Here is a 25,805-nt window from a genome sequence, read left to right as displayed (position 1 = left end):
GGATTCTAATTGCATAAAACAACTAATTTTGTTCATTCAAGTTCAATTAAATTCACCTGAAATTCAGGATAATGGCATTGTTGTTGAACAGCCATATGAGAGATGACACATAATCTCTCTTGACTCCATTTCCTTTGACAAAATAAAGTTCGGCTTCTAATGAGCTCACTATATACAAGGTCTCTTTTATAAATGGCAACAAAGGGTACAAATTTATGAAAAACAGTCTTTATTATCATCATCAACAGTCATTTTCTTTGTTACCAAAATATGTAGAAATGATTACGGGGCCCCTTTTCTCATTATGGCTTTGATTTTTGGTGGGGAAAAATGAAACAAGTAATTTTATAGTCGTATCACAGTGAAGTCACACATTGAGAGCCCACAGGTGGTGGCCTCAGAGCCTTGATTCTATAGACATTTCAATTCCCAGCCATGCTGGCCTCAGACGAGGCCTCACCTAGGGTCCAAATCTCTGTTTCAGGGCAAATGAGAAATGTTTCTCCCTACCCAGGTGGCCTATCCAATGCCTTTTTGTACCCTCAAGGAAGGACTTGTTTGCTTTCTGGAGCCGGGAAGCAAGAAGAGCCTGCAACATGAGTCTGCCTTGCAAATGAGCCTCCCCACCCTCAGGCAACACCTGGTCCTTTCCAGGGGCAGCCACCAGGATGGCAGTGCCCCATATCCCTCCTCAGGCCTCTGCTGTGTTCACTGTTAACCTCAGTTGGCAGAGCGTCTGACTCTGGTCAGCAGAACAGCAACTCATAAGATTGGCGATGTTAATTTAGTGCCCAAAGCTAACACAAATGCCATGGGCCCCTCGCCCAGTAAGAGCATAAATCTGAGTGACCAGCTCAGTGAGGGTCTGTTACTATCACAGGGACGATGGAGATGTGTAAGGTCTGTGCAGCAGGAGGTAAGTGGGTATAAAATAAGAGGTCCACACTCTCTTATCTGGAATCCATGGAGTTAGATTTACTTTGTGTGAGTTCAGAATTTGTACAATCTTAGAAAAGTAATTTCATACCTAATATAATATCTAACACCCCACATAAATATTCTATAGTGATATGTTTGAATATTAACCCTAATAGAGAGCGAGTAAAAATAGTTCCAGGTCAGGTCAAGTTTGCTTCCATATGACTCATTTATTTATTTATTTTATATTTTCATAACTTCTTTTTTTTATTAAGTGAGAAGTAGGGAGGCAGGCAGGCAGACTCCCTCATACGCCTCAACTGGGATCCACCTAGCAAGCCCCCTGTGGGGTAATGCTCTGCCCATCTCAGGCCACTACTCCGTTGCTCAGGCAACCGAGATATTTAGTGCCTGAAGCGAGGCCATGGAGCCACCCTCAGCACCTGAAGCCAACTTGCTCAAACCATTGCTGCAGAAGAGAGAGAGAGAGAGAGAGAAGGGGGAGGGGGAAGGGTAGAGAAGTACATGGTTACTTTTCCTGTGTGCCCTGACTGGGAATTGAACCTGGTATTCCACACGCCGGGCTGACGCTCTACCACTGTGTCAACCAGCCAGGGCCTCTATATGACTTATGGGTTATGAAAAAGAATCTATGGGAGCAAAAGAGCACCTGCATGGAAAGGGAGAGAGCCTGTGGGAGAGAAAAGGAAGAGGACTGAATCATTCATGATATTCCTGGAAGAAACAAGGTGCAGTGAACTGAGAGAAGTGAGCTCTCCTGGAACCCGTGGGACACCTACCAGGGTGTGAGAGACCCATCACTGACTGTGGGCCAGAAATTCATCTTTCTCCTAAGAGCTGCTGCAAATGGTAGGTCTCCAACTGGTCCAATATATAGGCTTTTCAAATGGGTGAGTATATTAAATATGTTCAGAAGAATTTTGTATACTCAAGAATATATTCTCATTAAAATACTCTTCTTAGGTCTCAGTCTGCAGGAGCTGCAGCAAAAACAAATCAAATACCTTTTTTAAATGCTGTAATATATGAAGACAGAACAAACACTGTTCAATCAAAACTAACTATAGTGGTCACAGCTGTACAACCTTGTGAATACACTTTTACCATTGAATTTTCAAAGGGTAAATTTTAAACTATATGGATTATCAATTTAAGAAATTTAAATAGTTTAAAGAAATGGGTTAATTCCATGCAATGACTTGAAGCTCCATTTCATTTGTATGACCGCACCCTAAAGCTTGCCAAGACCAGAAACCCAAGTGTAGAAATCTTTTTTTTTTTTTTTGAGAGAGAGAGAGAATAGATATGGACAGACAGACAGGAAGGGAGAGAGATGAGAAGCATCAATTCTTCCTTGCGGCACCTTAGTTGTTCATTGATTGCTTTCTCATATGTGCCTGGATGGGGGGGGGGAGGCTACAGCAGAGTGACACCTTGCTCAAGGTAGCGACCTTGGGCTTCAAGCCAGTGACCTATGGGCTCAAGCCAGTAAACATGGGGTCATGTCTATGATCCCAGGCTCAATCCAGTGACCCTGTGCTCCAGCTGGTGAGCCCATGATCAAGCCAGATGGGCCTGCGATCAAGCCAGCAACCTTAGGGTTTTGAACTTGGGCCCTCTGCATCCCAGTCTGATGCTCTATCCACTGTACCACCACCTGGTCAGGCCCAGCTGTAAAATCTTACCTAATGCCCTCCTCTGACCACTGCTACTGACTTTGAAAGCCTGCTGTCACCCTCCTTCTGCTGTATCTGTTTAGCAGTTATCTTAGTTTCCCACTGATACCATAGCACATTAACACCAGTTTAGTGGCTTAAAACAAAACTGTATTTTCTTACCTTTCTGGAGGTCAGATGTGTTAAACTAGTTTCACAGGGCTAAGGTCAAGGTGTCAGCAGTGGGGGTTCCTTACTGAGGCTTCAGCAGAGGAGGTTACCTTGCCTGTTCCACGTTCTAGTAGTCACCTGCATTCCCTGGCTTCTCATCCCCGGCTCCACCTTTAGAGCAGATCACTTCACCCACAGCCGCCAACATCACGTAAACTTCTCCTGCCATCCTCTTATGACAACCCTCGTAATTACATTGGGTCCAGTCAGATCCTCAAGATCCCGAATTTAACAGCAACTATGAAGTCCCTTTTGTCATGTACGGTACCATACTCACAGATCCTGGGGATTAGGCTGTGGGCATCTTGGGCTGTGTGTGGAGGGGGCTTAATCAGTCTTGGATAGGTATCCAGTTCCTAGATCCCTCTATATTTCCCCAAGAAAGACTCCTCGTGACATCACCTCCCTTCCTTACTCACCCAGACTGCTGGATAGAGATACTCTCTCTCCAGCATCTTCAGTCCTCTCACACCCTCTTCCACCAGCACACTCACCTGGAAAGCCCCCTCCTGACGCCTTTTCCTGTGTGAGGCCAACCATTCCACCTCTGCTCGTAATCTGCTTCCTGCCTCCAGAATTCCTCCATCCATCAATCCCTTTAAGTCTTCAATATCTGACTTTAAACTAGTCCCTTGCTCTTAGCAATAAATTACTGTATTTTCTCCAAATCTAAAATAAAAACTGAGAACTTCTTAGTCTAGACAAGATAGAGATGGACAAGATGACTGTGTTCTCCCTGATCCTCCTGCTAAGTATAATTAAAAACCATGGGTATCTGACCTGTGGTGGCGCAGTGCATAAAGCGTCGACCTGGAAATGCTGAGGTCGGCGGTTCGAAACCTTGGGCTTGCCTAGTCAAGGCACATATGGGAGTTGATGCTTCCAGCTCCTCCCCACTGTCTCTCTCTCCTCTCTGTCTTTCTCTCTCCCTCTCTCTCTCCTCTCTAAAAATGAATAAATAATAAAAAAAAAAACAACCATGGGTATGATAGAGCAGACAATCCCAAGAGGGCCAGGAAACACTGAAAGAGCCCATCAGGCTAACTAGGGAGTTCAGGATATAGGAACTACACATGGATGAGTAGTCTAGGTTTGCTTTCTTTCTCTCTCATATATCCTGAACTTGCAACTAGAGGAAACCTGCTAATTAGAACCACCACCAACAGGCACAGAAGGAAAAAAATTTTTTTCAAAGTTCTAAGAAAAGCCTCCTCTCTCTAGTCAAAGAACTCACAAAGGAACAGCATAGCAGGACAAAACCCTTTTTGACAATACACTACCCCAATCACACATAACAAACGGTTCCTTGCCTATACCGTCTCAGTAGATACCGAGTGCGGAAGGTGGATTTCTGCCCCTCACTTGATGGATCCCCTCTTCCAGCGCTGTGTTGGTGGAGACCATGTGGGCAGTCTGGACCTCCATCCCTGCACTCTGACTTAATGTCAGCTGGAGGTCCTGCATGGTATTTCTCTCCCTGCCAGCATGCTGTCAGTGGAGACAGAGTGAGGTTTCCCAACAGTGAGAGGCAGTGCCCCTCACCCTGCTAAGTAGAGAATGGAAGGAGAATCTTGGACAGGAAAGAGCTAGAAAAAGGAATTCTTTAAACATGCACAGGAACTCACTGACTGGCTCATCCATGAAACTGACCAGTTGGCTTAGCAGTACAGCATCGGCCCAGTGTGTGGAAGGTCAGGTTCGGTTCCTGGTCAGGGCATACAAGAGAAGTGCCCATTTGCTTCTCCACCCTCCCCCCTCTCCTTGCTCTCTGTCTCTCCCTCTCCCACAGCCAAGGCTCTACTGGAGCAAAGTGGGCCCAGGTGCTGAGGACGGCTCCATGGCTTCGACTCAGGCACTAGAATGGTTCCGGCCACAATGAAGCAACGCCCTAGATGGGAAGAACATCGCCTCCTAGGAGGCATGCCAGGTAGCTCCTGGTTGGACACATGCGGGAGTCTGTCTGACTGCCTCCCTGCTTCTAACTTCAGAAAAAAATACAAAAAGATAAAAAAGAAACTGACCTACGTGAACTCACCAAAAAGTTGGGGAGCTGAACCAAAGTGTGAAAGTGTACCCTGGTTTGCAGAGTGGCCTCTGGGAAGCACGCACATGAAGCAGGGCAGAGGAGTGCTCTAAGGGCACTGAGAACTAAGTTGTCATTGAAACCATAACCCACAAAAGTAGGCCAGGACCTGAGCACTAAACCAAAACAGGGTGTCTACCTGCAAAAAGGAAAGATTTAAATAGAATTCTGCCTTCTAAACAAAACACCCAGAATGTCCAGGTTTCCGCTGAATCATTTGTCATGCTAGAACCAGGAAAATCACAACTTGAATGAAAGAAGACAATCAACACACAATTAATGCCAAAATGAATTAGGCATTGGAATCATCTGACAAAAACTTTAAAGTAGCCATCAGAAAAATGCTTAACTGAACAATTATCAACACTCTTGAAAGAAATGAAAACAACAGAACATTTCAGCAAAGAAACAGAAGATATTAAAGAGAACCAAATGGGAACTATAGAATTCAAAAATACAATAACCAAAATGAAAAACTCACTCAAGGGCTCAATAATAGTTTGGAGATGACAGAGCATAGAATCAGTGGACTTGAAGGCAGATCAATAGAATTTAGCCCATCTGAACAGAGAAATAGACTTAAAAGATCATCAAGGACCTTTGTAACAACAATAAATGCCATAACAATTCTGTCACTGTAGTCCCAGGAGAGAAAAAAGAAAATAAAGTTAAAAAAAAAATTCCAAAAAACAATTTCCCAAATTTGGTGAAAGACCAAGAAGTTGAACAAACTCCAAACAAAATAAACCAAAACAAATCAAAGCTAAGACACATTATCATCAAAATTCTGAAAACTAAAAATAAGGAAGAAAATATTAAAGAGAGAAAAGAAGATGCATGTCTGACAGTGAACACACTTCAATGTTCATGAATTTCACATCTGAAACCACTTGAAATGTTTCCCCAAGATCACTATGTCCATCACCCCCCCCCCAAATCTCATTATCACACCCCTTTGCTGTCAATCTCCTCCCCACCTCCAGTCCTTGGAAGTTACTGGTCTCTTCTGTCCTTATAGCTTTGCCTTTGCCAAACATGTCATGTATTTTTAATAAATATGATGCCTTCCTCATTTACATCTCTAGTGCTAATTGGTGTTTTGATCTTCAGAGTTGCCCATTCAATGTCCTTTGTTTGGATCAGGTTTAGAATCCTCTTTTTTCTTCATGCAATGAGAACTCTTCAGTGACTAAAAACTTATTTAACCTCTCTGAGACTTAGTTTACTCCATGAAAGAGGGGAATGATACTTATCTTAATTTCTTGGGGAGGCTAAATAAGGTAAATGCCACTGAGGAACCCAGCAGGCCGGGTCTACATGATAGATAATACATCATTAGTATCAGCTCCTCTTGATGAAGTTCCATTTTTCAAGAAGAACGGCACCTTCTGAGGGTGGAGCATGGGCTTTCTAAATTGCCAGCACACTCGGGGAGCGTTCAGGCCTCCTCAGAGGCCAGGAAACCTCCCCAGTAGTCAGTGCTCTGCCTCCACAACGTACCTGGTGAGAGAATCCATGACACTTCCAATGGCTGTCATTAAATTCTCAGAAAGAGTTTGTACTACAATTGAGTCTTGTAAACAACCAATTACTTCATGGAATGAGAATGTCTTGGAATCTCCAATTAGCTTCAAGTTTAGGGGGCTGATTAATATATGAAATGAAGATTGTTTCACTTCTGATACCTTTTAATTCAAAGTAAAACATAATGTTACATTACATAATACTCCAGTATGATTCCTCACAGACCTCCAGGTCATTTACAATAACATACACACTTGGGTCTTGCTTCACACAGGCTGGGTAGAGGGAGAAGGGGAAGACCCATTCATTCCTATATATTTTCATATTCTGAGTCTTTTACCAGTAGCAATTTATAATGTAGCCTGAGAACCCATGTGATATTTCAGTGTGGTTCTCTTTGGATGAACTAAACAAGAGAAACCTTAATAAAAGCAAACTAATAAAGATAATTCATTTCAAACATACATAAAAGAACTAAACTGTTGTGGAATAATAGGCAGTTTTTACTAATCCTCTAACTTCTAGAGAAATAGCTTGCATTCAGAATTACATTAGAATTATCACAGCACTTTTTAAAAAGTATACTAGGACTTTAACTGATTTCATGCTATATATACGCCCTAAAAATGCAGTTAGTGTAACGCAAAGAAATGAAAATTACAACTGAGGTGTCACACAGTAAGTGAAAAAGCTTGAATCGTCTGTCTAGTCACAGAACTAACCCCAAATGCAGTAAACGAAGGTGCCTCTCTCAGGGCCAGAGCGCATCTGGGGCCGGTGCTGATTTGCCAAGTCTGTATACAGCTGTACTTGGTTATATGAACATCAGTTAAGTGAGACCATAAAAAACAGCTGTATTTGAGATCACAGGACTCTGTGCATTCTCTCCCTGTGGCAGCCAATCAGCAATCCTGCTGACAGGCACACATGTACAAAACGAGTGATCCTATTTAGATTAATTCCTCTTAATGCCTTACATGGGCCTACTTTCCTGGCATATCAGAGAGAGAGCAGGTCAGTTCCTTTCCAAACCCAGAGACAGAAAATGCAAGCTTGGCTACTTGATAAAATAGATGACTATTCTGGTAGAGAACGTGAAGTGCTCAGTCTGTAAAAATAAGGCTGGTGGGCTCTTCCCCAGCTCAGAGTTCAGCCACGAGGCACTCTGGAAATTCAGCACTCAGCCAGCAAGCAGTCCAGAAGGCTGAGATTGAACTGTGGCTTTGTTGTTACTGTTTTAACTCTTTACTCTCTACCCTGTAACCCAAATACATCCTCACTCTTTGCCATGAGACTCTGAAATGCCCTCCAGTTCCTGGCTGGGGGATTTGGCCCACGGATGTTAAACAACATCACAGGACCGATGATGTGTGCTTACTCAGCTGGGCTCACCCGCTTTCTGTCTCTGCCATTGACCTGAGAAGACCTCACCTGGGTCACCCACTGGGTCCAGTGGGCCGATAGGAGGCATGTGGAGCAGATGTAAGCTGGCCCAAGCCAAGGTCAGCACAGCTGCCAGCTGAGCCCAGCCTGGATCAGCCACCCAACAGACTCACAAGCAGGAGTTCTTCTGGCGGCAGGCCGCTGAGACTGCAGCGTTGTGTGGCACCACTGTGCCCACAGGTAACTGCAGCGTCGCCAGGGGCTGTGACCTTGGGAACCCTTCCCCTTCCTGCCAATCCTCCACTCATCCTCTGTAAAGTGACGAGACGGGATGGAGGGTCCATACAGCCTCTTCTAATGGTAACTGGGGTCCAGACACCTGAGACTGAAAGAGCTGCAGACTCCAGGGTGCAGACCCCTTCCGGAAGGCCCCAGAGGAGGAGCCGAGGAGCACCAGCGGGCGATGCGGGCAGGCGAAGGGCCTGATCCCTGGTGAGAAAGAGCTGCAGGCTCCATGGTGCAGACCCCTTCCGGAAGGCCCCAGAGGAGGAGCCGAGGAGCACCAGCAGGCGATGCGGGCAGGCGAAGGGCCTGATCCCCGGTGAGAGAGAGCTGCAGGCTCCAGGGTGCAGACCCCTTCTGGAAGGCCCCAGAGGAGGAGCCGAGGAGCACCAGCGGGCGATGCGGGTAGGCGAAGGGCCTGATCCCCGGTGAGAAAGAGCTGCAGGCTCCAGGGTGCAGACCCCTTCCGGAAGGCCCCAGAGGAGGAGCCGAGGAGCACCAGTGGGCGATGCGGGCAGGCGAAGGGCCTGATCCCCGGTGAGAGAGAGCTGCAGGCTCCAGGGTGCAGACCCCTTCCGGAAGGCCCCAGAGGAGGAGCCGAGGAGCACCAGCGGGCGATGCGGGTAGGCGAAGGGTCTGATCCCTGGTGAGAAAGAGCTGCAGGCTCCAGGGTGCAGACCCCTTCCGGAAGGCCCCAGAGGAGGAGCCGAGGAGCACCAGCGGGCAATGCGGGCAGGCGAAGGGCCTGATCCCTGGTGAGAAAGAGCTGCAGGCTCCATGGTGCAGACCCCTTCCGGAAGGCCCCAGAGGAGGAGCTGAGGAGCACCAGCGGGCAATGCGGGCAGGCGAAGGGCCTAACCCCTGGTGAGATGCCAGAAATGCTCGGCTCTGTGTCCACCGTTGGTAAGACGCCCAGGAGAAGAAGGCTCTGACAGACCTGGGCGCCCGGATCTCTCGAGCCAACTCCCCAACACAACCTGTTTTCCTCCTGGTTGAAACCCAGATGAATAATAAGCAAGTCAAAAGACAGAACTGGAGAAAATGGAAATCTTTATTTTTAAACACTAGTACATTTTCAGGCTGGTTTAAAAAGGAAAAATCATATTAATTCAAAACTATGCATCAAAGCATATTTATTTAAACTCTAATATTACAAACGCATAATGAAAGAAACATTTTATAAATATCTACTCAAAATATGTATTATGAAAAAAAGTGTTTAAAAATAACAGTCCAGATCTCTCTCTTTAAATATATAAAATTCTCATACAATTCATAAGAATTCTTTCTCAAGAGCCAAAAATTTCACAAAGGCCAAACAACTCAGCTCTCATCAGACACAATCAAAAGTGATAGGGATATAAAACAATGCAAAAGTTCTGTATACGGGAACTACAGATAGCACACGGGTAAATCTTATTACCATACATGCCATTTGAGTTTTAAAAATGTTTTATAAAAACTGCCATTTAAAACAAATAAGAGTTCATCCCTGACTGTGGAAAATATATAAATTATCACCCATCCAGCTGGGTGTTGAGGCCCCCACCTGCCAGGCTGGGGAGAGAAGTTTCCATGTGTTTCCTAACTAGGGACCTAAGCCACACGTGGGGACCCACCTCCTCTGGCAGTGGCTTTTGGGTGGGTGGTTCACTATTATTTCCTTTCATTTAGGAAAGTCCTTTGGGATCATAAAAGAAAATTGCTCACAAGTGAAAGCAAGACTAGGGGATGACTTCAGGTTGTAGCCAATGAATAACGTGTATGTTGTGGTCTGGGTTACCACACGCTGGGAAGTCAGAGACACAGCTTGTCACCTACCGCAGTAGAGCCCAGGGCACAGCCCCATGGCCGTCCCTTTGCGCGTCCTCTTCCACCCAAGCTGCCTACAGCCCACGGCAGCGCATCAGACTATTGTCTCTTCTGGCACTTCTTCTGGAAAGAGCTCTTCAAAAAAGTGCGGTACACGGGGTCATCCACATATTCGTTCTTAAACCTGGAGCTCAGCACTCTTTGTCTCTTTTTCTCTCCTTGGATTATGTCTGTTCCATAAAATGTGTCTTCAAATCGCATATCAGAGGCTGTGGACTAAAATTAGCCAGTGTTACATTGCAGAAGAGCATGACATTTGACCATGACAAGAATGCACAGAAATCTGATCCAGGCAGCTGGGAGGGGTGCCCAGGGTGGAAGGGCCCCACATGGGGGGCTCTGGAACCCCCCTACCTGCTCTAGTCTCCTACCTCCATCTAGCTCCCCTTTCTTCAGGATTTCCGACCCCCAGGGACCTTTCGCAACACGAGCAGGAGTAAAGTCTTCTCATTTAAATCTCCCCCTCTCCATCTTCTCTGTGGCTCCTGCCCAGCCAGTTTTGAGAAATGTCAACAGTCATCTCTAATTCACCCCTGTTCCTATTTACTCTGGGTCTCTGCCCACACTGCTTCCCTGAAACAGTCCTTGCTCAAGTCCTCGTTTTTATGACACTTTTCTAACCTAAATTTATGGGACTATTCTGTCGCCTAACTATTGCTCAAAGCTCTCTTTTCTGTCATTTTAAAAGCCCCTCCTTCTCCTCTGGCTGCTCACCATTGATGTCTTAGGGGTCCCCTTTCTTAACTATTTGCTCAACTCTGTTACCCCTGGCCTTCTCCTCTCTACCTCTGTTCCCCAGGTCTTCACAACGACAGTCGTGGTTTCAACTCCTGCATCTTCTCCCGTGATGCTGACATCTCTCACTCTAGTCCACACCTCCTCCTGTGCTCAGGCCTGTGTGTCTAACTGCGCAATGGGCATTTCAGAGTGTTTATCCTAGAGGCACTTTGAATCAACCTGTCTTAGCTGGAACTCAAACTCTTCCTTCTCCATCACTGTCCTGTCTACAATTCACAAACTGCACAACTATCCATGTCCATCTAGCTCAGCGGTTCTCAACCTGTGGGTCGTGACCATTGGGATTCCCGATGGCTTTAGGCGACCCCTGTGTTTTGGTCGTTTGACCCCCACCAGGGTCGCGACCCACAGGTTGAGAACCGCTGATCTAGCTACACTGATCAGAAACCTAAAAGTTATTGTAAATTCTACCCTATCCCCAGCTTGTCCACGACCCCTCCTACATGAAGCCCTCCATCCTTTATTCTTTAACCCTACTGACCCTATGGTGCAGGCCCTCATACCTACTCTTCTAAGGCATTGCAATAAATGCTATATCCTAAGCTAATTTCTATAGGACCAGTAGGTGGACGTTCTCTAAAACTTTCTGACTAAATGACATCCATGCTTATCATCTTTCAAGAGCCCAACTGCCTTCAAGATAACATCCTAGCTTCCTAGACTGGTCCCATGTAGCCTGGAATAATCCTACCCCACACTGCGGCCAGGCTGACTAGTGTTCTGTTCTCGGCCACACTACTGGCTCGTGCATGCGTTTCTGCCTTTAGACGCACTGTTTCCTTTGCATGGAAGATATTCCACCTTCTCTGTCACCGGCAAATGTGAGGGCCCTTCTTTTGGGATCCTGTAACACTTCACTGTCAATGCAGTAGAATGAGGGCAGTGGCAGGGATAAGGGACAGTTAAGCTTCTCCCATCAGCGGTTTCCTAAAACCCTTGAGGGTGAGGATATTAGCAACTGAGTACCTAAGTACACATTCTCAGCACCCTGCAGCACCCAGCACTTGCTCACTGCTCAGCTAAGCGCTACCTAGGGAAAGGAACATGGGCTGTTTCTGTTATGCTCAGGTAAAGTCTACATTTAAAAATCCTGTTTCTGCTCCCTAACTCCTTATTACAGTGTCTCCTAAAAGGTGTTCCCAACTGGTTTTTACTGAGTTGAATCACTCTGAATAACACTAATGTGTGGTGCACCTTCTGTGTCACTGAGGCTGGTGACAGAGGCACAGTCCAACTGTTAGGGCTTGAAAACACATAGTCAATCGTGAAGAAGAGGCAAATGCTGGAACAGTTACAAAGAAGCCTGAGAACTAAAAAATACACCCAAGTGCACAGCTGGGCGTGTTCCCCGCCAGTTAGGAGACGGTTACCTGGGGTAACAGGCTGCCTCCAATGGGTCCCCCAGACACTACTCTGTTTCCTCCAGAAAGACTGTGGGTGGGTTGGGCAACCTCTGCCATTGAGGGCAAGCATTTTTGTTTCATCCATGCTGGGGAAGGGACTGCCTCTGCATAATTTTTTTCTTTTAAAAGTGCTAAAGTTAGCATAGGAGAAAAATAAAATGTCTATAAAAAGTGTTGTCACTGTGTGAGAATAGCAAAAGTCAGCCTCTCAAACACAATAAAACCAATTTACCACTAGCTGTAGTTAATTATGTAGCATTGCCATGGTTATTCTGTGAGACAATAAAGGTAATGGGGCTGTTTGTGAAATTAGTGGGAAAGAACCCAGCACAATCACTGAGGTGGACTGCTGACTCTTTTGAAAAATTTCTTTGCAAGTCAGCATGTGTCTGGGTGAGCACAAGTCATTAAAACATGGCCACCCAGTGAGGGCTGTTAACCCACCCCTCTTTACAACACACAAAAGAGATTTCTCTAGTCATAAATATCTTCCATCAATGACTTTTCCAATTAGATTTGTTTCACCAACTGGAAAAAAAGTAGCAGTCATAGATAAATTAAGCAAGAGCCAGAGGGTTATATACTAACTGAAGGAAAAGACAGCAGGAGCGCCCGAGTCTTTGACTCAATAAAAGCAGAGGTGGCAGGCACATCTCCTGACCGTGCGCCTTTGATCCTGAAGGTATTTTCTACTAGGCTCGATAACAGGTTATATTCAGATTACATATGTGACATAGAGTTTTCACTACCTTTCCTCAATTAACATGTTTTTTCTCTGAGAACTTAAAAAAGAAAAAGGTTAAATTTGGTATAATTGTTCAGAAAAATGGACCTTAGAAAACTCAGGAGCTGAATTCAAATAAAACTACAGGAGAGGGCATCCTCTTATTGGAGCCAAATCTACTGTGTAACAGATTGTGATCAGGGACAAAAGCAAAATGATTTATTTTACTACAATAAAGATATAGTGTGTGAAATCTACAAGACCAGGCTCATAGGAGAAAACCAAAGACCTGAAGACTTCCAGCAGGTGACCTACTCCATTTCCCATCCTTGAAATCTCTAGGCAATTATTTTTTTTTAATTATAAAAAGGGAAAGAGGAGGAGAAAGGAGGGAAGAAAGGGGAGAGGAGGGAGAGTCCATGGAACCCAAGAGCACAGGAGGAGAGGCAGTCACCTCTACCATTTTGAAAAGGAAAGTTGTTCTCAAGAGATTTCAAGACCAAGAACACTGACAAGTTACACAGTAGTTGAGGTTTGTTAAGACCCAGCTGATATCTTTACAATAAAATTATTTAATTTTCTCTTTTCCTGAAGTTTATCATCTGGTGGCTAACCTATCATCAGGCACAGGGTCTCCTAGGTGCCCCTGCAGGGGGAGCAGCGCTCTTCCTGTCACTCTTCTCTCTCGGGACTACCTCACTTCGCAGGGCCTCCCTGCCAAGGATGCAGCCGCGAAATCATTTCACATCTGATGCAGTGGCCTGTTCTCACCTGACAGGAAAGGTGCTTACAGAAATATATAAGCTAAATATAAACAGTTAAGTAAACCTATGGTTTTTCCAAAACAATCTATAGTAACTCTATCTCTGCAGAAAAGTATAACATAAACATGCGTATCTTGTTAGCAGAAGCAACTAACTAAAACTAAGGGTGCCATTTATTCAGAAAAAAAATGTTCATTTTAGTCAGAAAACTCCCATTCATTCAAATGTCCCTATTCAGTATTTGTTATTTTGCAGATGCAGTGGAATGAAACTCGAAATGAGTAAAACTGATTTCATTTCAGGGTCCACTAAATATTTTATGATATAATAATGAAAAAAATTAAGTTTTGTGAATCATATTTTTTAACAACTTCAGTTTTGATTATTTTTCCATGTTTATTTATCTTTTAATGGTATGTACAGGGCTTGAAACTAATAGCATTTTCTTTTTTACCAAACTGCTTAGTACTCCCACAACTAGTCTGTGGGCTGTCTTTATTCCTTTTATTACACAAGTACGAGCTTAATTTAATGACGAACTGACACAGACGTTAATGAACGGCTGACAAGTTATTCAGTGTTTTTAGGTCTTTGTTAGACCTAAAACAAAAGAAAGGTAGAGAACTTAATTCACCTTTACAGAAATATATGATAAGGCTATAGAAATCTAGGCACCCACTTATGCCAAGACCTCTTGAATCTACTACTGAAAACTTTTCTAATGTTGCTTCTACTAACCAGACTATAAATGCATTCAGGGTCTCTGTATGCTCCCAATGCCTTACATAGAGAGAGCACATATTCAACAACTATTTTTGTATGCCAATAAATATTAAGACAAAGAAGCATCATTTGACATTATTGGGGAGAAAAAAAATAAGGAACCTCTACTGGTTTCCCTGACTTGGGCCAAATTTGAGGTTTGCATTCAACAGGTTTCAATAAGGGAAGAATTGCATTGGCTTTCTTCCATATCAACCCAGAGCCTAAGCATGTTTCCGCTGGGAGAGGACAAGGGAATCACACCACAGGCCCTGACTGGCGTTTGCCAGCACTTACAAAACGCGCTTTCACTCTCTTGGGTAACTCTTCATCTAAAGTGTAGATGTCCTCTCTCTTCATCGCTATCTGGGATCCATCTTCAAATTCAACCTAATGAAAAATAAGACATCATGATATATATTAAAAAATAATCAAGCACTGACCACTTCTTTCAGGGTTCCAATTAATGACATAGAAAAAGGAAAAAACAATGAAGCAGAATAAATAAAGGAACCAGCCAACAGCCAAGGAAGGAAGAAGAGGTCTTTCCCTCATCAAACTAAGAATGAAATATGAGGCCCTGGCCGGTTGGCTCAGTGGTAGAGTGTCGGCCTGGCGTGCAGGAGTCCCGGGTTTGATTCCCGGCCAGGGCACACAGGAGAAGCGCCCATCTGCTTCTCCACCCCTCCCCCTCTTCTTCCTCTCTGTCTCTCTCTTCCCCTCCCACAGCCAGGGCTCCATTGGAGCAAGGGTGGCCTGGGCGCTGGGGATGGCTCCATGGCCTCTGCCTCAGGCACTAGAGTGGCTCTGGTCGCAACAGAAGCGACGCCCCGGAGGGGCAGAGCATCGCCCCTGGTGGGCGTGCCGGGTGGATCCCGGTCAGGCGCATGCGGGAGTCTGTCTGACTGCCTCCCCGTTTCCAGCTTCAGAAAAATACAAAAAAAACAAACAAACAATGAAATATGTTTTCAAACATGTAAAAATTCTTGAAAACAGCTGTCTTAGAATATGTGATATAAAAGCTTTATCCCCCAAGGCAAAAACAAAGAAAAAAAATTGCTGCTCAAGTAACTTCTCAGAATGTGAGATTGTGGCTAATTTAAGATGAGCTGTTTAAGAGGTTCTGACAACCTAAGCAGGAGGGCTGTTTCTCTATGAGAAAGAAGTGATGATATAATAATCCTTTGGAGAAAATAATTTCTCAAGTTCTTACAGAGCTTTAACGTTCAAAACTCTTGTCAAATTGAACTAAACAGCCAGAAAAATCTCAGGTTCTCACCCTCATAACAATGAAACCACACTAATGTTTAAAAAATATATTATCACCTAAACTGAAAATGTTTAAAAACATTTTTTCAAGCAAGTAAAATGGAAGCAATTATTTCATAACCATTTTTACCTCCAACATTTGAGGAGATTTTATCAGAGAAAAGGGTGTAAGTGGCACAGGTTAACAGAAACCCAGAGCTTTGGGGACTTAATCAAATGCCTTATTGGATGGGATTGTTGCTGGTTCAGGTTTATTCCTAATGAACTCTTTAGGGGGAAACAACAAAAAGGATGTAAACAGGGTAGAATATCTAACTTATTCCAACTCTGCATCACTTAGGGTATTTTTGAAGTCTCTAATTTGTCTGTCTAAATTTACTTTATTTATTTGTTTGTTTGTTTGTTTTTGAGAGAGAGATAGGGAGAGAGAGAGAGACAGGAACATTAGGCTGCTCCTGTATGTGCCCTGACCGGGGAATCGAACCGGCAACCTTCCACCAGGACAATGCCCTGAACAGGGAATCGAACTGGCAACCTTCCACCAGGATAATGCTCCAGCTAACCAAGCTATCTGGCCAGGGTTTGTTTGTTTGTTTGTTTGTTTGTTTAAATAAATAAATAAATAAAAATATCTCTGCACTTCTAGTTAAAAGGTAAGTTAAAGCATGGAGCTGAACTATGTTAATTAAAACAGGGAGTTTAAACACAATATTATAGTAAACTGCATAATTAAATTTACTGTCTGTGTCCTGCTCACATCTGACTGGGCTGGAACAGTAGGGTGGAATTAGGTCTCTGTCACAGGAGAGCTCTTCCTGTCACCCCCAGAAGGCTGAGGTGGGAAGGCTTTTCTCCTGGCCTTGCTTTAGCAGAATGGTTTATTTAACATTTAGTTAGGTCAAAGTGTCATCTCACTTATACAATTTGATAGCGTAGCTAGAACCACCTATCATTTCTGCTGTTTTTGATCATTTGAAAATTCTACAAGAGAAAAAGGCAATTATAAACAAAAAGGGGAATATGCTAAAGTGACCAACTGCCCTGGTGTGCCCAGGACTGCGGGGTCTCCTGGGATGCAGGCTTCCACGAATAACCCCAGGGACTATCGCTGGCTGTTAACCATCACTGGGACAGAGCTGAGTGCAAATGCTGACCGTTCCCTCTCCCAGACACCTGCTTTTAAACAAGTTACTAAATTCAATCATCCTTTTTGCCCTCACTTGAAAATGAGTATAGTATACTCATTTAGTATCCTTAGTATACTTATCACTGTGCAGTAGGTATTTTAGTTATGTCTATTTCTACAAATGTCTTTACTTACTCAATGGTGAAGTTGAATTATTAGACACAAAACAAAATGATCTCAAAAGGCCACTTAGTTTAATGAGGAATTTTAAACTACTTGTACTTGAGAGACTATTTTAATATTAGTCTTAACTTTTTCATTATGTCTATAAATATGCTGCTAGTTATATGTTGACAGGCCATCTTAAATTCAACTGAAGTTAACACACTGATTACTAATTAGCCTGAATTTCAACATGCCCTCATTATGATACTTTCATGTAGCAGATAGCTTTGCTACATGTGAGATGCTTCACTTTTGCATTTATTGTTTAATTAAATGAAATTATTTCCTTTTAAAAATGAAATTATTTCCTTTTTGAAAATGTTTTGAGGTTTCTGTCTAATTTTGGACACTCTGATGCTAAGAAGCTGTAGCATCTGTCCTATTATAAATGACCTGAATGTGCAACTTAGCATTGCCAGCAATACAAGGGGGAAAGCCCTTTACACACATGCACACATGCAAATACACGATGTAAGTCAACGTCCTCCCTTTCCCCTTCCTCTTGGGTTTTTCTAGACCTTAAGAAAATGTCCTCCCCTAAGTTTCCAAACTTCTTTGAACACTTCTAATGACACTGTGCTCCAGGCCCTGACGCAGTGTCTTACAATGCATTCTTCCATCTGCCCCCTGCCCCTCGTGGGTCTCTGAATGGCTCTGCTGGAACTGGCAGTCTCATCATTCTCAAGCTGGTTTTAACTGAACAGGCCTGAACCTTCTTGCTTTTTCTCCATTACTTCAACCTTCCTGCTTTTACTGCTGAGCCTGAGAATGTTGATTTCTGCCATCGTGCTACTGAAAGTAATACAGTGTACTGGCTTTAACAAATGTGTCCCTTTTTAAGGTCTTTCTGAAGAAACGTAAGTGCATGTGTGCCATCCATGTCATTTTCCGTGCTAGAGATGAACTCACTCTCATTTTTGATAGGGATAAAATTCATGTTTTAATTGTACACATACTCCTTAACCCTTTGAGTAGTAAGTTTTTTCATGCTCGCTGACCCCCAGAAGTGAGTTTCTTTTTCCAAAAAATGAAATTAGTTCCAGTTCCAGTTTTATTAACTTAAAATCATGTTTGTTTCATAACCAATTTATGGAAATAAGAACATACATTTGCCTTTGTTTAATAATGCCTTACACATTTTTAAAATAAAAATTTTTGTTACAATTGTACTCTGGATGGTCAGGAGGCATGAGGACGTACATGAACATTCATACTACTCAAAGGGTTAATAAAATGTAGAGTTCACTCATAAACAGAATATCTGACTGATAGCTGTACTTTTCATTAAACAGCATTCCTTTAAGGCTGGCCACATCTGTATCAATACACCATCGATCCAGGTTTGCTGAGATGCCCAGTGGGGGTCATGTCTCTCAAGGAAAAGCCACAAATTCAGGACTGATGGCTGATGAATAGCCATCACTGTCTTGGCTTATGGTGAAATAAACCAGCCAATCAGTTTCTGCCCATATAATGAAGGCACAGGAAAGCAGCATAATATGCTGCTGCTTACGTTCCCAGCCTAACAATGTCCCTTACCATCTACCAAATGTTATTAGGGTTTCCTAGTGCTAAACATAATAATAAAACTCCAATACCTGGGTCATCAGACAACAAATCTTGACCTCTTCTCTATGAAATAAGAGGTACCCCATATTGATATAACTTACTGATCAAAGCACACTGGGTATACAATCTGCCCTTTGACTTTTCCTGTCCGCTCAGCAGCACCAGGCATGGGGCAGCACTCACCTGGAACATGTGGGCCACATTCAATCCAAGATATTTTGCCCCATAGAGTTTGCCATCTGGCCACTTCACTTGGACGACTTCTCCCTCGGCAGGAGGGCCCAGCTTCACACAGTCCCGGCTCTGCGGAACAAACAGAGGCAGGCTTCTCAAGGCAAGTGTCTCAATGACTGCACTTAGAACTTAGCAAGTGATGAACTCCTGGCAATTAAAAGGAGTTATTGCCTCTGTGTTTTATGGATTATGATCTTGCATGGGTGTTCAGGGGAAGAGATATGAGCCAAAGGAGTACTTAAAGATTCAGCCTACATCATAAAGTTACAAAGGAACCACCATAATCCAAGCAGGAAAAAAACAGCAGCATTTACATTTGTTATTTGACAAAGAATTGTTCAGAGGGTGAGTAAAATATACATAAAAAATGTGTTAGTTGAGGAATAGACCAGCTAATGATTTATAACACCTGACATTTATGCAGCATTTTGCAGTTAACAAAATGCTGTAGCATACATCTCATTTGATCCTTATAATCACTCCATGAAGTAGGCAGAGGTTATTAATTATCCCTGCTTTTCTGGCAAGGAACCTGGGCCTTTGAGGAAGCTCCTTTAAGAGTGAAGCGGGATAGGAGAGCTGAGGACCCCCAGGGAACAGTGGGGTGGGGAAGGGGCCCAGAGAGATGGCAGTTGCTAGGCCTTGAGGGAGCAGCAAAGAACAGGAACACAGGGAGCATCTGAGCATGGTGGGCGAGGCTGGGGCACTGGGTCCTGTTTGGCAGCCTCTTCTGAAGACCCCTGACCTTCCCCCACAGGCATTCTACCCGGTGGCCTCTCCCAGTAAGTGACTAGCCCACTTCTCTCCACAGGCAACCCTGGAGACAGCCATAACCGGTCCTCCCACTCCAGGTATTCTATTCAGCACTGCCGCCTCTGCAGGCAGGGATTCAGAGCGTATTTCCCACTTCATTCTGGAAGGTGATTTTTGTCTTCCTTGTGTGTGGGGAGTACAGGTAAAATAATAAAACACTTCTATAGACATAGTTGCAAACTTTTAAATTTATGTGTTTGGTATGGGACAACAAAATTTTAATATAAATGAATTAAATACTTGATTACTTTGGCACATTTTTTTTGCACATTTAGCGATTCATATTTTGCTAATACTGGTGATTTACTGATGAGGCAAAGCTGACTGAAATGCATACTTGACCAATCAAGCTATAAATGCAGGCAGGGCATAGTTCTGTGGTATAGTGAGAGGCACACAGAGAAAATATTTAGTTGTTTACGATTAGAATTCCAGCATGTATTACTTTTCATAATTAATAGAAATTTTGCATTGTAACAGAGTTAATGGAGTGGCCATTTTATTGTTGGGGTCAGAGTACACAGGAAAAGCTCAGCTATTCATTTTTCTCCATATAGGCTGTGCTTCCTTTGAGAGCCATGTACAAAGAAAACTGTATGCTCAGAGGCTCTGCAGAACTGACAGTCTGTATCTAACCTGGTCCAATGAAAATAAGGTCATACCAGGCCTTCACAATGTCTGACTTCCGGCATGCAGAATTGAAAGCGCAGGCTATAGAAACGTATCCTCGCCATGTCCCTGGGGCTACACCTCACTTTCCATTTCCATTCTAAATATGTATGTGGTACTAAAAGCATTCTCGATACAAACTGTCCTGTCTCCAAGGCAGGGAGCCACATCAGCTCTGGGGTAACTCTGAGCTGAAACCTGGATACTTTGGTGATGCTTTGGGACTAGTATGTTTCTTCCATCTCCTAGAGTTTTCTTCCCTGTGGAGGAAGCCCCATTAGGGCAGTGCTGCTGGTCTTTTTCCTACTCCTTCATTCATTCGCTCTTCTAAGAGAGTAAGAAGTTACTTAATTTTATTGCCAAGTTCAGAGGAGACTGTCACAGAGCCTTGGGTGCCACAGGAAGCTCACAGGGGCCTGTGCGGTATTTTCAGAGGCACAGCGCCACTTGTTAGACACCAGCTTTCTACCACTACTAACTTGCTGAGAACCTAACTTACTTAGTAGATGAAACTGTTTGGTATTTCTTTTGGCCCAGTGGTACTATAAAAACATGCTGAGATGCCCAGGGGCTGTGAGCCAGGCCACAAGTAACTCTGTCTTCACTGCTCACTTTCCCTTTCCCTTTGGAGCCACCCTATGGTCAGAGAACTCATTCTGCCCTGATCCTCCCTGGAAAGGAGCTGGTGGTGTGCCTAGGAGGCCTGTCAAATTCTCAAGTCGAATATTAGAAAAGCTGTTTGCCGACAGATATGAGCCCCATTCTACAATAGCTGCTTTATTTGTAATAAAGATTTTTTTTAAATCTCCAAATCCTGACTTGTCTCTCTATATTGCTTTTCTTCAAGGAGGATAAGTTCTATTTATTGGACCCTTCTTCAGTCCCAACAGAGGTGAGGCAAGGCCTCAAGGAATTATGGAGGCTATACTCCGTATTTACTCATGCACCAAAACCCAGGAGAGTAAGGTCCTTCGTTTTACAGACTTAACCTTCGACAGAGGTTTTCTAGCTTATAAAATAACTCTCCCAAACCAATCTTGGCTTAAAATTTTAGGGACCATGTCACCATGGTGTGGCAATGGCCACGGAAACCTGGACTAAGCAAAGTGTAAACATACCTGACGTATTTATCATGAAAGCATAACTTTATTAATTTACTAATGGATGCAACATTACCAAGCAGGAAACAATTCTTTTTTTTAAGATGTTTGAAAACTAAATGCCTGAGATACAGATTGATATCTATTTGTCAATCAACTCTTTTAATAGCAACAAATTCTAATTTGGTCTGGTCTCAAAAAACTTCTGACTCAGCCACAACCTAGCTTTGTTCTGTATCTGTCACAAAGATCCAGATCAATTCATACCCTTTCACGTCAAAATCCAGGGAAGACACTTCAGTGTGCTTTCTCAACCTTCTTGATCTTAGAACTCTTTTTCCTTTATTCACAGTAGGTAACTAAAGAAAAGGATTGCTGGGTCATAGAGTAATTCTGTTCTTAATTTTTTGAGGAACAATCACCATACTTTCTTCCATAATGAATGAGGGTTTCTTTTTCTCCACAGCCTCTCCAACACTTATATTACCTGTCTCATTGATAGTCGCCAATCTAACAGCTGTAAAGTGGTATCTCATTGTAGTTTTGATTTGCATTTCTTGAACAGCTCATGAAGATGAGCATCTTTCCATATATCTTTTCATATGTCATATATTTGTACGTCCTCTTGAAAGAAGTGTCTGTTCAAGGCCTCTCCCCAATTTTTAAACTAGATTGTTTGCTTGTTAGTTGCTGAGCTTTGTGAGTTCTCTATAGATTTTGGACATTAACACCTTCTCAGAGCTGTGGTTTGCAAATATCATCTCCCATTTAGTTGGCTGCCTATTTGTTTTGTTGTCAGTTTCTTTTGCTGTGCAGAGGCTTTTTAATTTGATGTAGTCCCATTCCTTTATTTTTGCCTTTACTTTCTTTGCCTTTGGGGTCAAATTCATAAATTGTTCTCTATGGTCAAGGTCCATGAACTTAGTATCTTTGTTTTCTTCTATTTAATTTATTGCTTCGGATCTTATATTTAGGTCTTTGATCCATTTTGAATTAATTTTTTGTGCAGGGGACAAACTGTACTCGTTTCATTCGTTTGCATGGGGGTTTTCAATTTTCCCAGAGCCATTTATTGAAGAGGCTTCCTTTTCTCCATTGTGTGTTCAAAAACTTGAAAACATTGGTACGTAAAGACACACACACACCCATGCTCATTGCTGCATTGTTCACAGTGGCCAAGACATGGAAACAACCAAAGTGTCCCTCGATAGAGGACTGGATAAAGAAGATGTGGTACATATATACAATAAAATACTACTCAGCCATAAGAAATGATGATAAACTGACATTTACGACAACATTTATTCTCAACAACTTGAGAATATTATACCGAGTGAAATAAGTAAATCAGAAAAAACTAAGAACTGTATGATTTCACATATAGGTGGGATATAAAACTGAGACTCATGGACATAGATAAAAGTAAAGTGATTACCAGGGGGAAAGGGATGTAGAGGAGGGGTAAGGGTATGAAGGAGGGAATAGGGGGGAAGGGTGTAAAGAGGGACAAATATATGGTAACAGAAAATTACTTGACTTTGGGTGATGGGCATACAACATAATCAACAGTTCAAATGCTATAGAAATGTTTACCTGAAACCTATGTACTCTTACTGATCAATGTCACCCTGTTAAAGTTAATATTCTAAAAAAAATTTAAAAACTAAAAAACAAAAAAAGAAAACTAAAGAAAAATAACCAACTAACAATACTATGTAAGATGGTTCTGGGATTCCCCCTCCCCCTGTACCATCAGGAGGCACAATTCCTTGTCATACCGGCTACCTTCTCACCCTTTGCCAGGTCATTCAGCTGAAAATGGATGTATTTGATTTGCATATAACTTCATTTAGTGAGTGTTATTCATTATTTAAGTCCCAGATACATTCCAAATAGATTTAAGGCATTCATAGGAATACACAAAAGAGTTATTTCTGTAACATCTACTTTCCTCCACAGAGAAATGGTTTTAATTCATCAGCGGTCTCAATTGTTGAGCTTGCCAGAAACTTTCTATGACTATACAGAGTACAAAGCATTTAATGCAGTAATGGAACTAGGAATATTTGGGCTGAAAAAGAACTTGAAAAGTTTGATATTTAGGTTTCTCTGCTCTCTCCAAAACAGAAGCTGCTGGGTGTCCTCATAATTGACACAATCACTAATATAGTATCTATTTACTGACCTGCGTGAGACACTACAGGAGTCAGCAATGTCTAGCTCCCTAATCTACGGACAGACAGATGCCTCTTGTCCACCCTTGGAGGCCCGTCACACTGATCTTCACAGCTCTGTGGGGTGGGGGTGTCAGGGTCCTTGAAAAAGCTAAAATCTACGAGGAGCACATCAGCTTTGGCTCCATGATCACTTCAACCACAACAGAACTTTTGATTTAAAGACTAGATTTCTGAGTAAAAAAAAAAATGGTTTCTGTTAAAAAAATAAAAATAAAATATCTGAAAATGAAGGGACTTAGTTTGTGGAAAACCACAGCTTACATGGTCTGCCCTCTCTTTAAAAGGCCCTCAGCCGCTTACCTCTCCCTGGGCTGTGCCCCAGGAATCGGACAATAGAGCACAGCTTCTCAGTGTGGCTCCAGCCACCGGGGCCACACACTGAGAAAGAGAATTCCAGCCCCTCGCCCTCATAGTTCTCAGTGACCTGGGAGGTTTTTAAAAAGAATTCTAGAATTTGAGATCTATTATATTAAAGGATGTAAATGCTAACAAGGTCTTTCCTACTGCAGTTCATAATGTATTGTCGGAGCAAGTACAGTACACACCTTTGCTAGAAAATTATATGCATTAAAAACATTGACTAGGCCCTGGCCGGTTGGCTCAGCGGTAGAGCGTCGGCCTAGCGTGTGGAGGACCCGGGTTCGATTCCCGGCCAGGGCACACAGGAGAAGCGCCCATTTGCTTCTCCACCCCTCCGCCGCGCTTTCCTCTCTGTCTCTCTCTTCCCCTCCCGCAGCCAAGGCTCCATTGGAGCAAAGATGACCCGGGCGCTGGGGATGGCTCTGTGGCCTCTGCCCCAGGCGCTAGAGTGGCTCTGGTCGCAACATGGTGACGCCCAGGATGGGCAGATTATCGCCCCCTGGTGGGCAGAGCGTCGCCCCTGGTGGGCGTGCCGGGTGGATCCCGGTCGGGCGCATGCGGGAGTCTGTCTGACTGTCTCTCCCCATTTCCAGCTTCAGAAAAAATGAAAAAAAAAAATAATTAAAAAAAAATAAAAATAAAAAAACATTGACTAATGCATTTTTGTCAGTTGCTGTCTAGACCCCCAGAGCAGTTTGCCTCCACCTGACAAAAATAGCTGTTTACCATTGACAGTATTGCCTCCAGAGATGTGCAAACTTCCCTAAAATCTGCCAGAGTCCTGTCCATGGGAACACAAGTGTCTGGAGCTGCCATTAAGCCGCTAGCTAAGGGTACTAAATACATGATATGAAAATAATAATCACAGTCAAGAGTGGATTAGAGAACTGTGATTAAAGGCCTGAGATGGGTCATCAGCCTTGGCAAGAGGACTGTGTCACATCATATTCCTGCCAAAGTCAGAGCCAAGCTCCTGTATTGCTCCAACTACAGGGAAAAGCCCAATAGCCAGTCTGATCATTTGAATTCTGAAGTCATATTCTTGGAATTCTTACCGGGCACATTGACACAAACTTCTAGAAGCTGCTGTCCTTAACTGTTGTCTGTATAAACACCCCCTCCCGCCCACGACCACCTCTACTCCCCTCAAGTATAAACGACAGAGTAGGCAGCCCTATCTGTCAGTCCAGCGGCACCAGATGAAGACATGGGATGCGAATTCCCAGTAGTTAATTCACAGATAGTTTAGAGCCTGTGATGGTCCCCCTTGGGAAAAATGCTTAAGTGACCAGGAGCAAACTGATGGCAGTAGCTGTTGGCATTTTGAGGGATAATCACCTGACCATTACTGGTCTCTGGCAGGGATTAACAAGACTGACTGACAGCCAGGCACCAATCATAGAGGCTAGCTGTCATTTGTTTGGCTGCCCAGCTCCTGAATCCCTTCCTCCACTTCAGAGTCTAAGGGGAGGCAGAGCTGGCCTGCAGTTACCGATGGTAGAAAATGCCAGATACTGCTTCACCCAGTTTCCCTGGCAGCAGACATGGCAGGAGCCTGGCCAGTTTGCTGCCCCTTCTCATGGTGTAGAACTTCGGTCAGGGGTGCATAGAAACCGAAGAGGGAGGAATGCTCTCAGGAGGCAGCAGAGCAGCCAATGGCAGAGTCCGGGCCCAGGATGCCCATGCACGGGGAGGGGGCCGTGTCCTTCCTGGACTGGTTCTGTGGCCTTGTCCTGCTGTGTTCCGCAGGGCAGCCTTCTGTTGTTCTCCTATTTTCTGACCT

At 43.6% G+C, this 25,805-nt stretch overlaps 1 protein-coding gene across 4 annotated transcripts in view; it reads right to left on the bottom strand.

Annotated features, from left to right (window-relative positions):
* Positions 1-9,139: 9,139 nt before the first annotated feature.
* Positions 9,140-25,805, bottom strand: part of KDM4C (lysine demethylase 4C) — a 465,635-nt gene continuing 448,969 nt past the window's right edge. For all 4 annotated transcript variants that reach the window (XM_066257226.1, XM_066257228.1, XM_066257229.1 and 1 more), the window contains 3 exons: positions 18,793-18,912; positions 14,718-14,810; positions 9,140-10,185 (listed from right to left, as the gene is read on the bottom strand). In XM_066257226.1, the coding sequence (XP_066113323.1) occupies positions 10,009-10,185; positions 14,718-14,810; positions 18,793-18,912 (390 nt within the window). In that variant the 3' untranslated portion in view covers positions 9,140-10,008. The remainder of the gene's footprint in view (positions 10,186-14,717; positions 14,811-18,792; positions 18,913-25,805) is intronic.

This window comes from Saccopteryx bilineata, chromosome 2 (assembly GCF_036850765.1).
Source record: "Saccopteryx bilineata isolate mSacBil1 chromosome 2, mSacBil1_pri_phased_curated, whole genome shotgun sequence".
NCBI lineage: Eukaryota > Metazoa > Chordata > Mammalia > Chiroptera > Emballonuridae > Saccopteryx > Saccopteryx bilineata.
The sequence above is the reverse complement of the archived record's forward strand: the minus strand, read 5'-3'. Positions and strand labels throughout refer to the sequence as shown.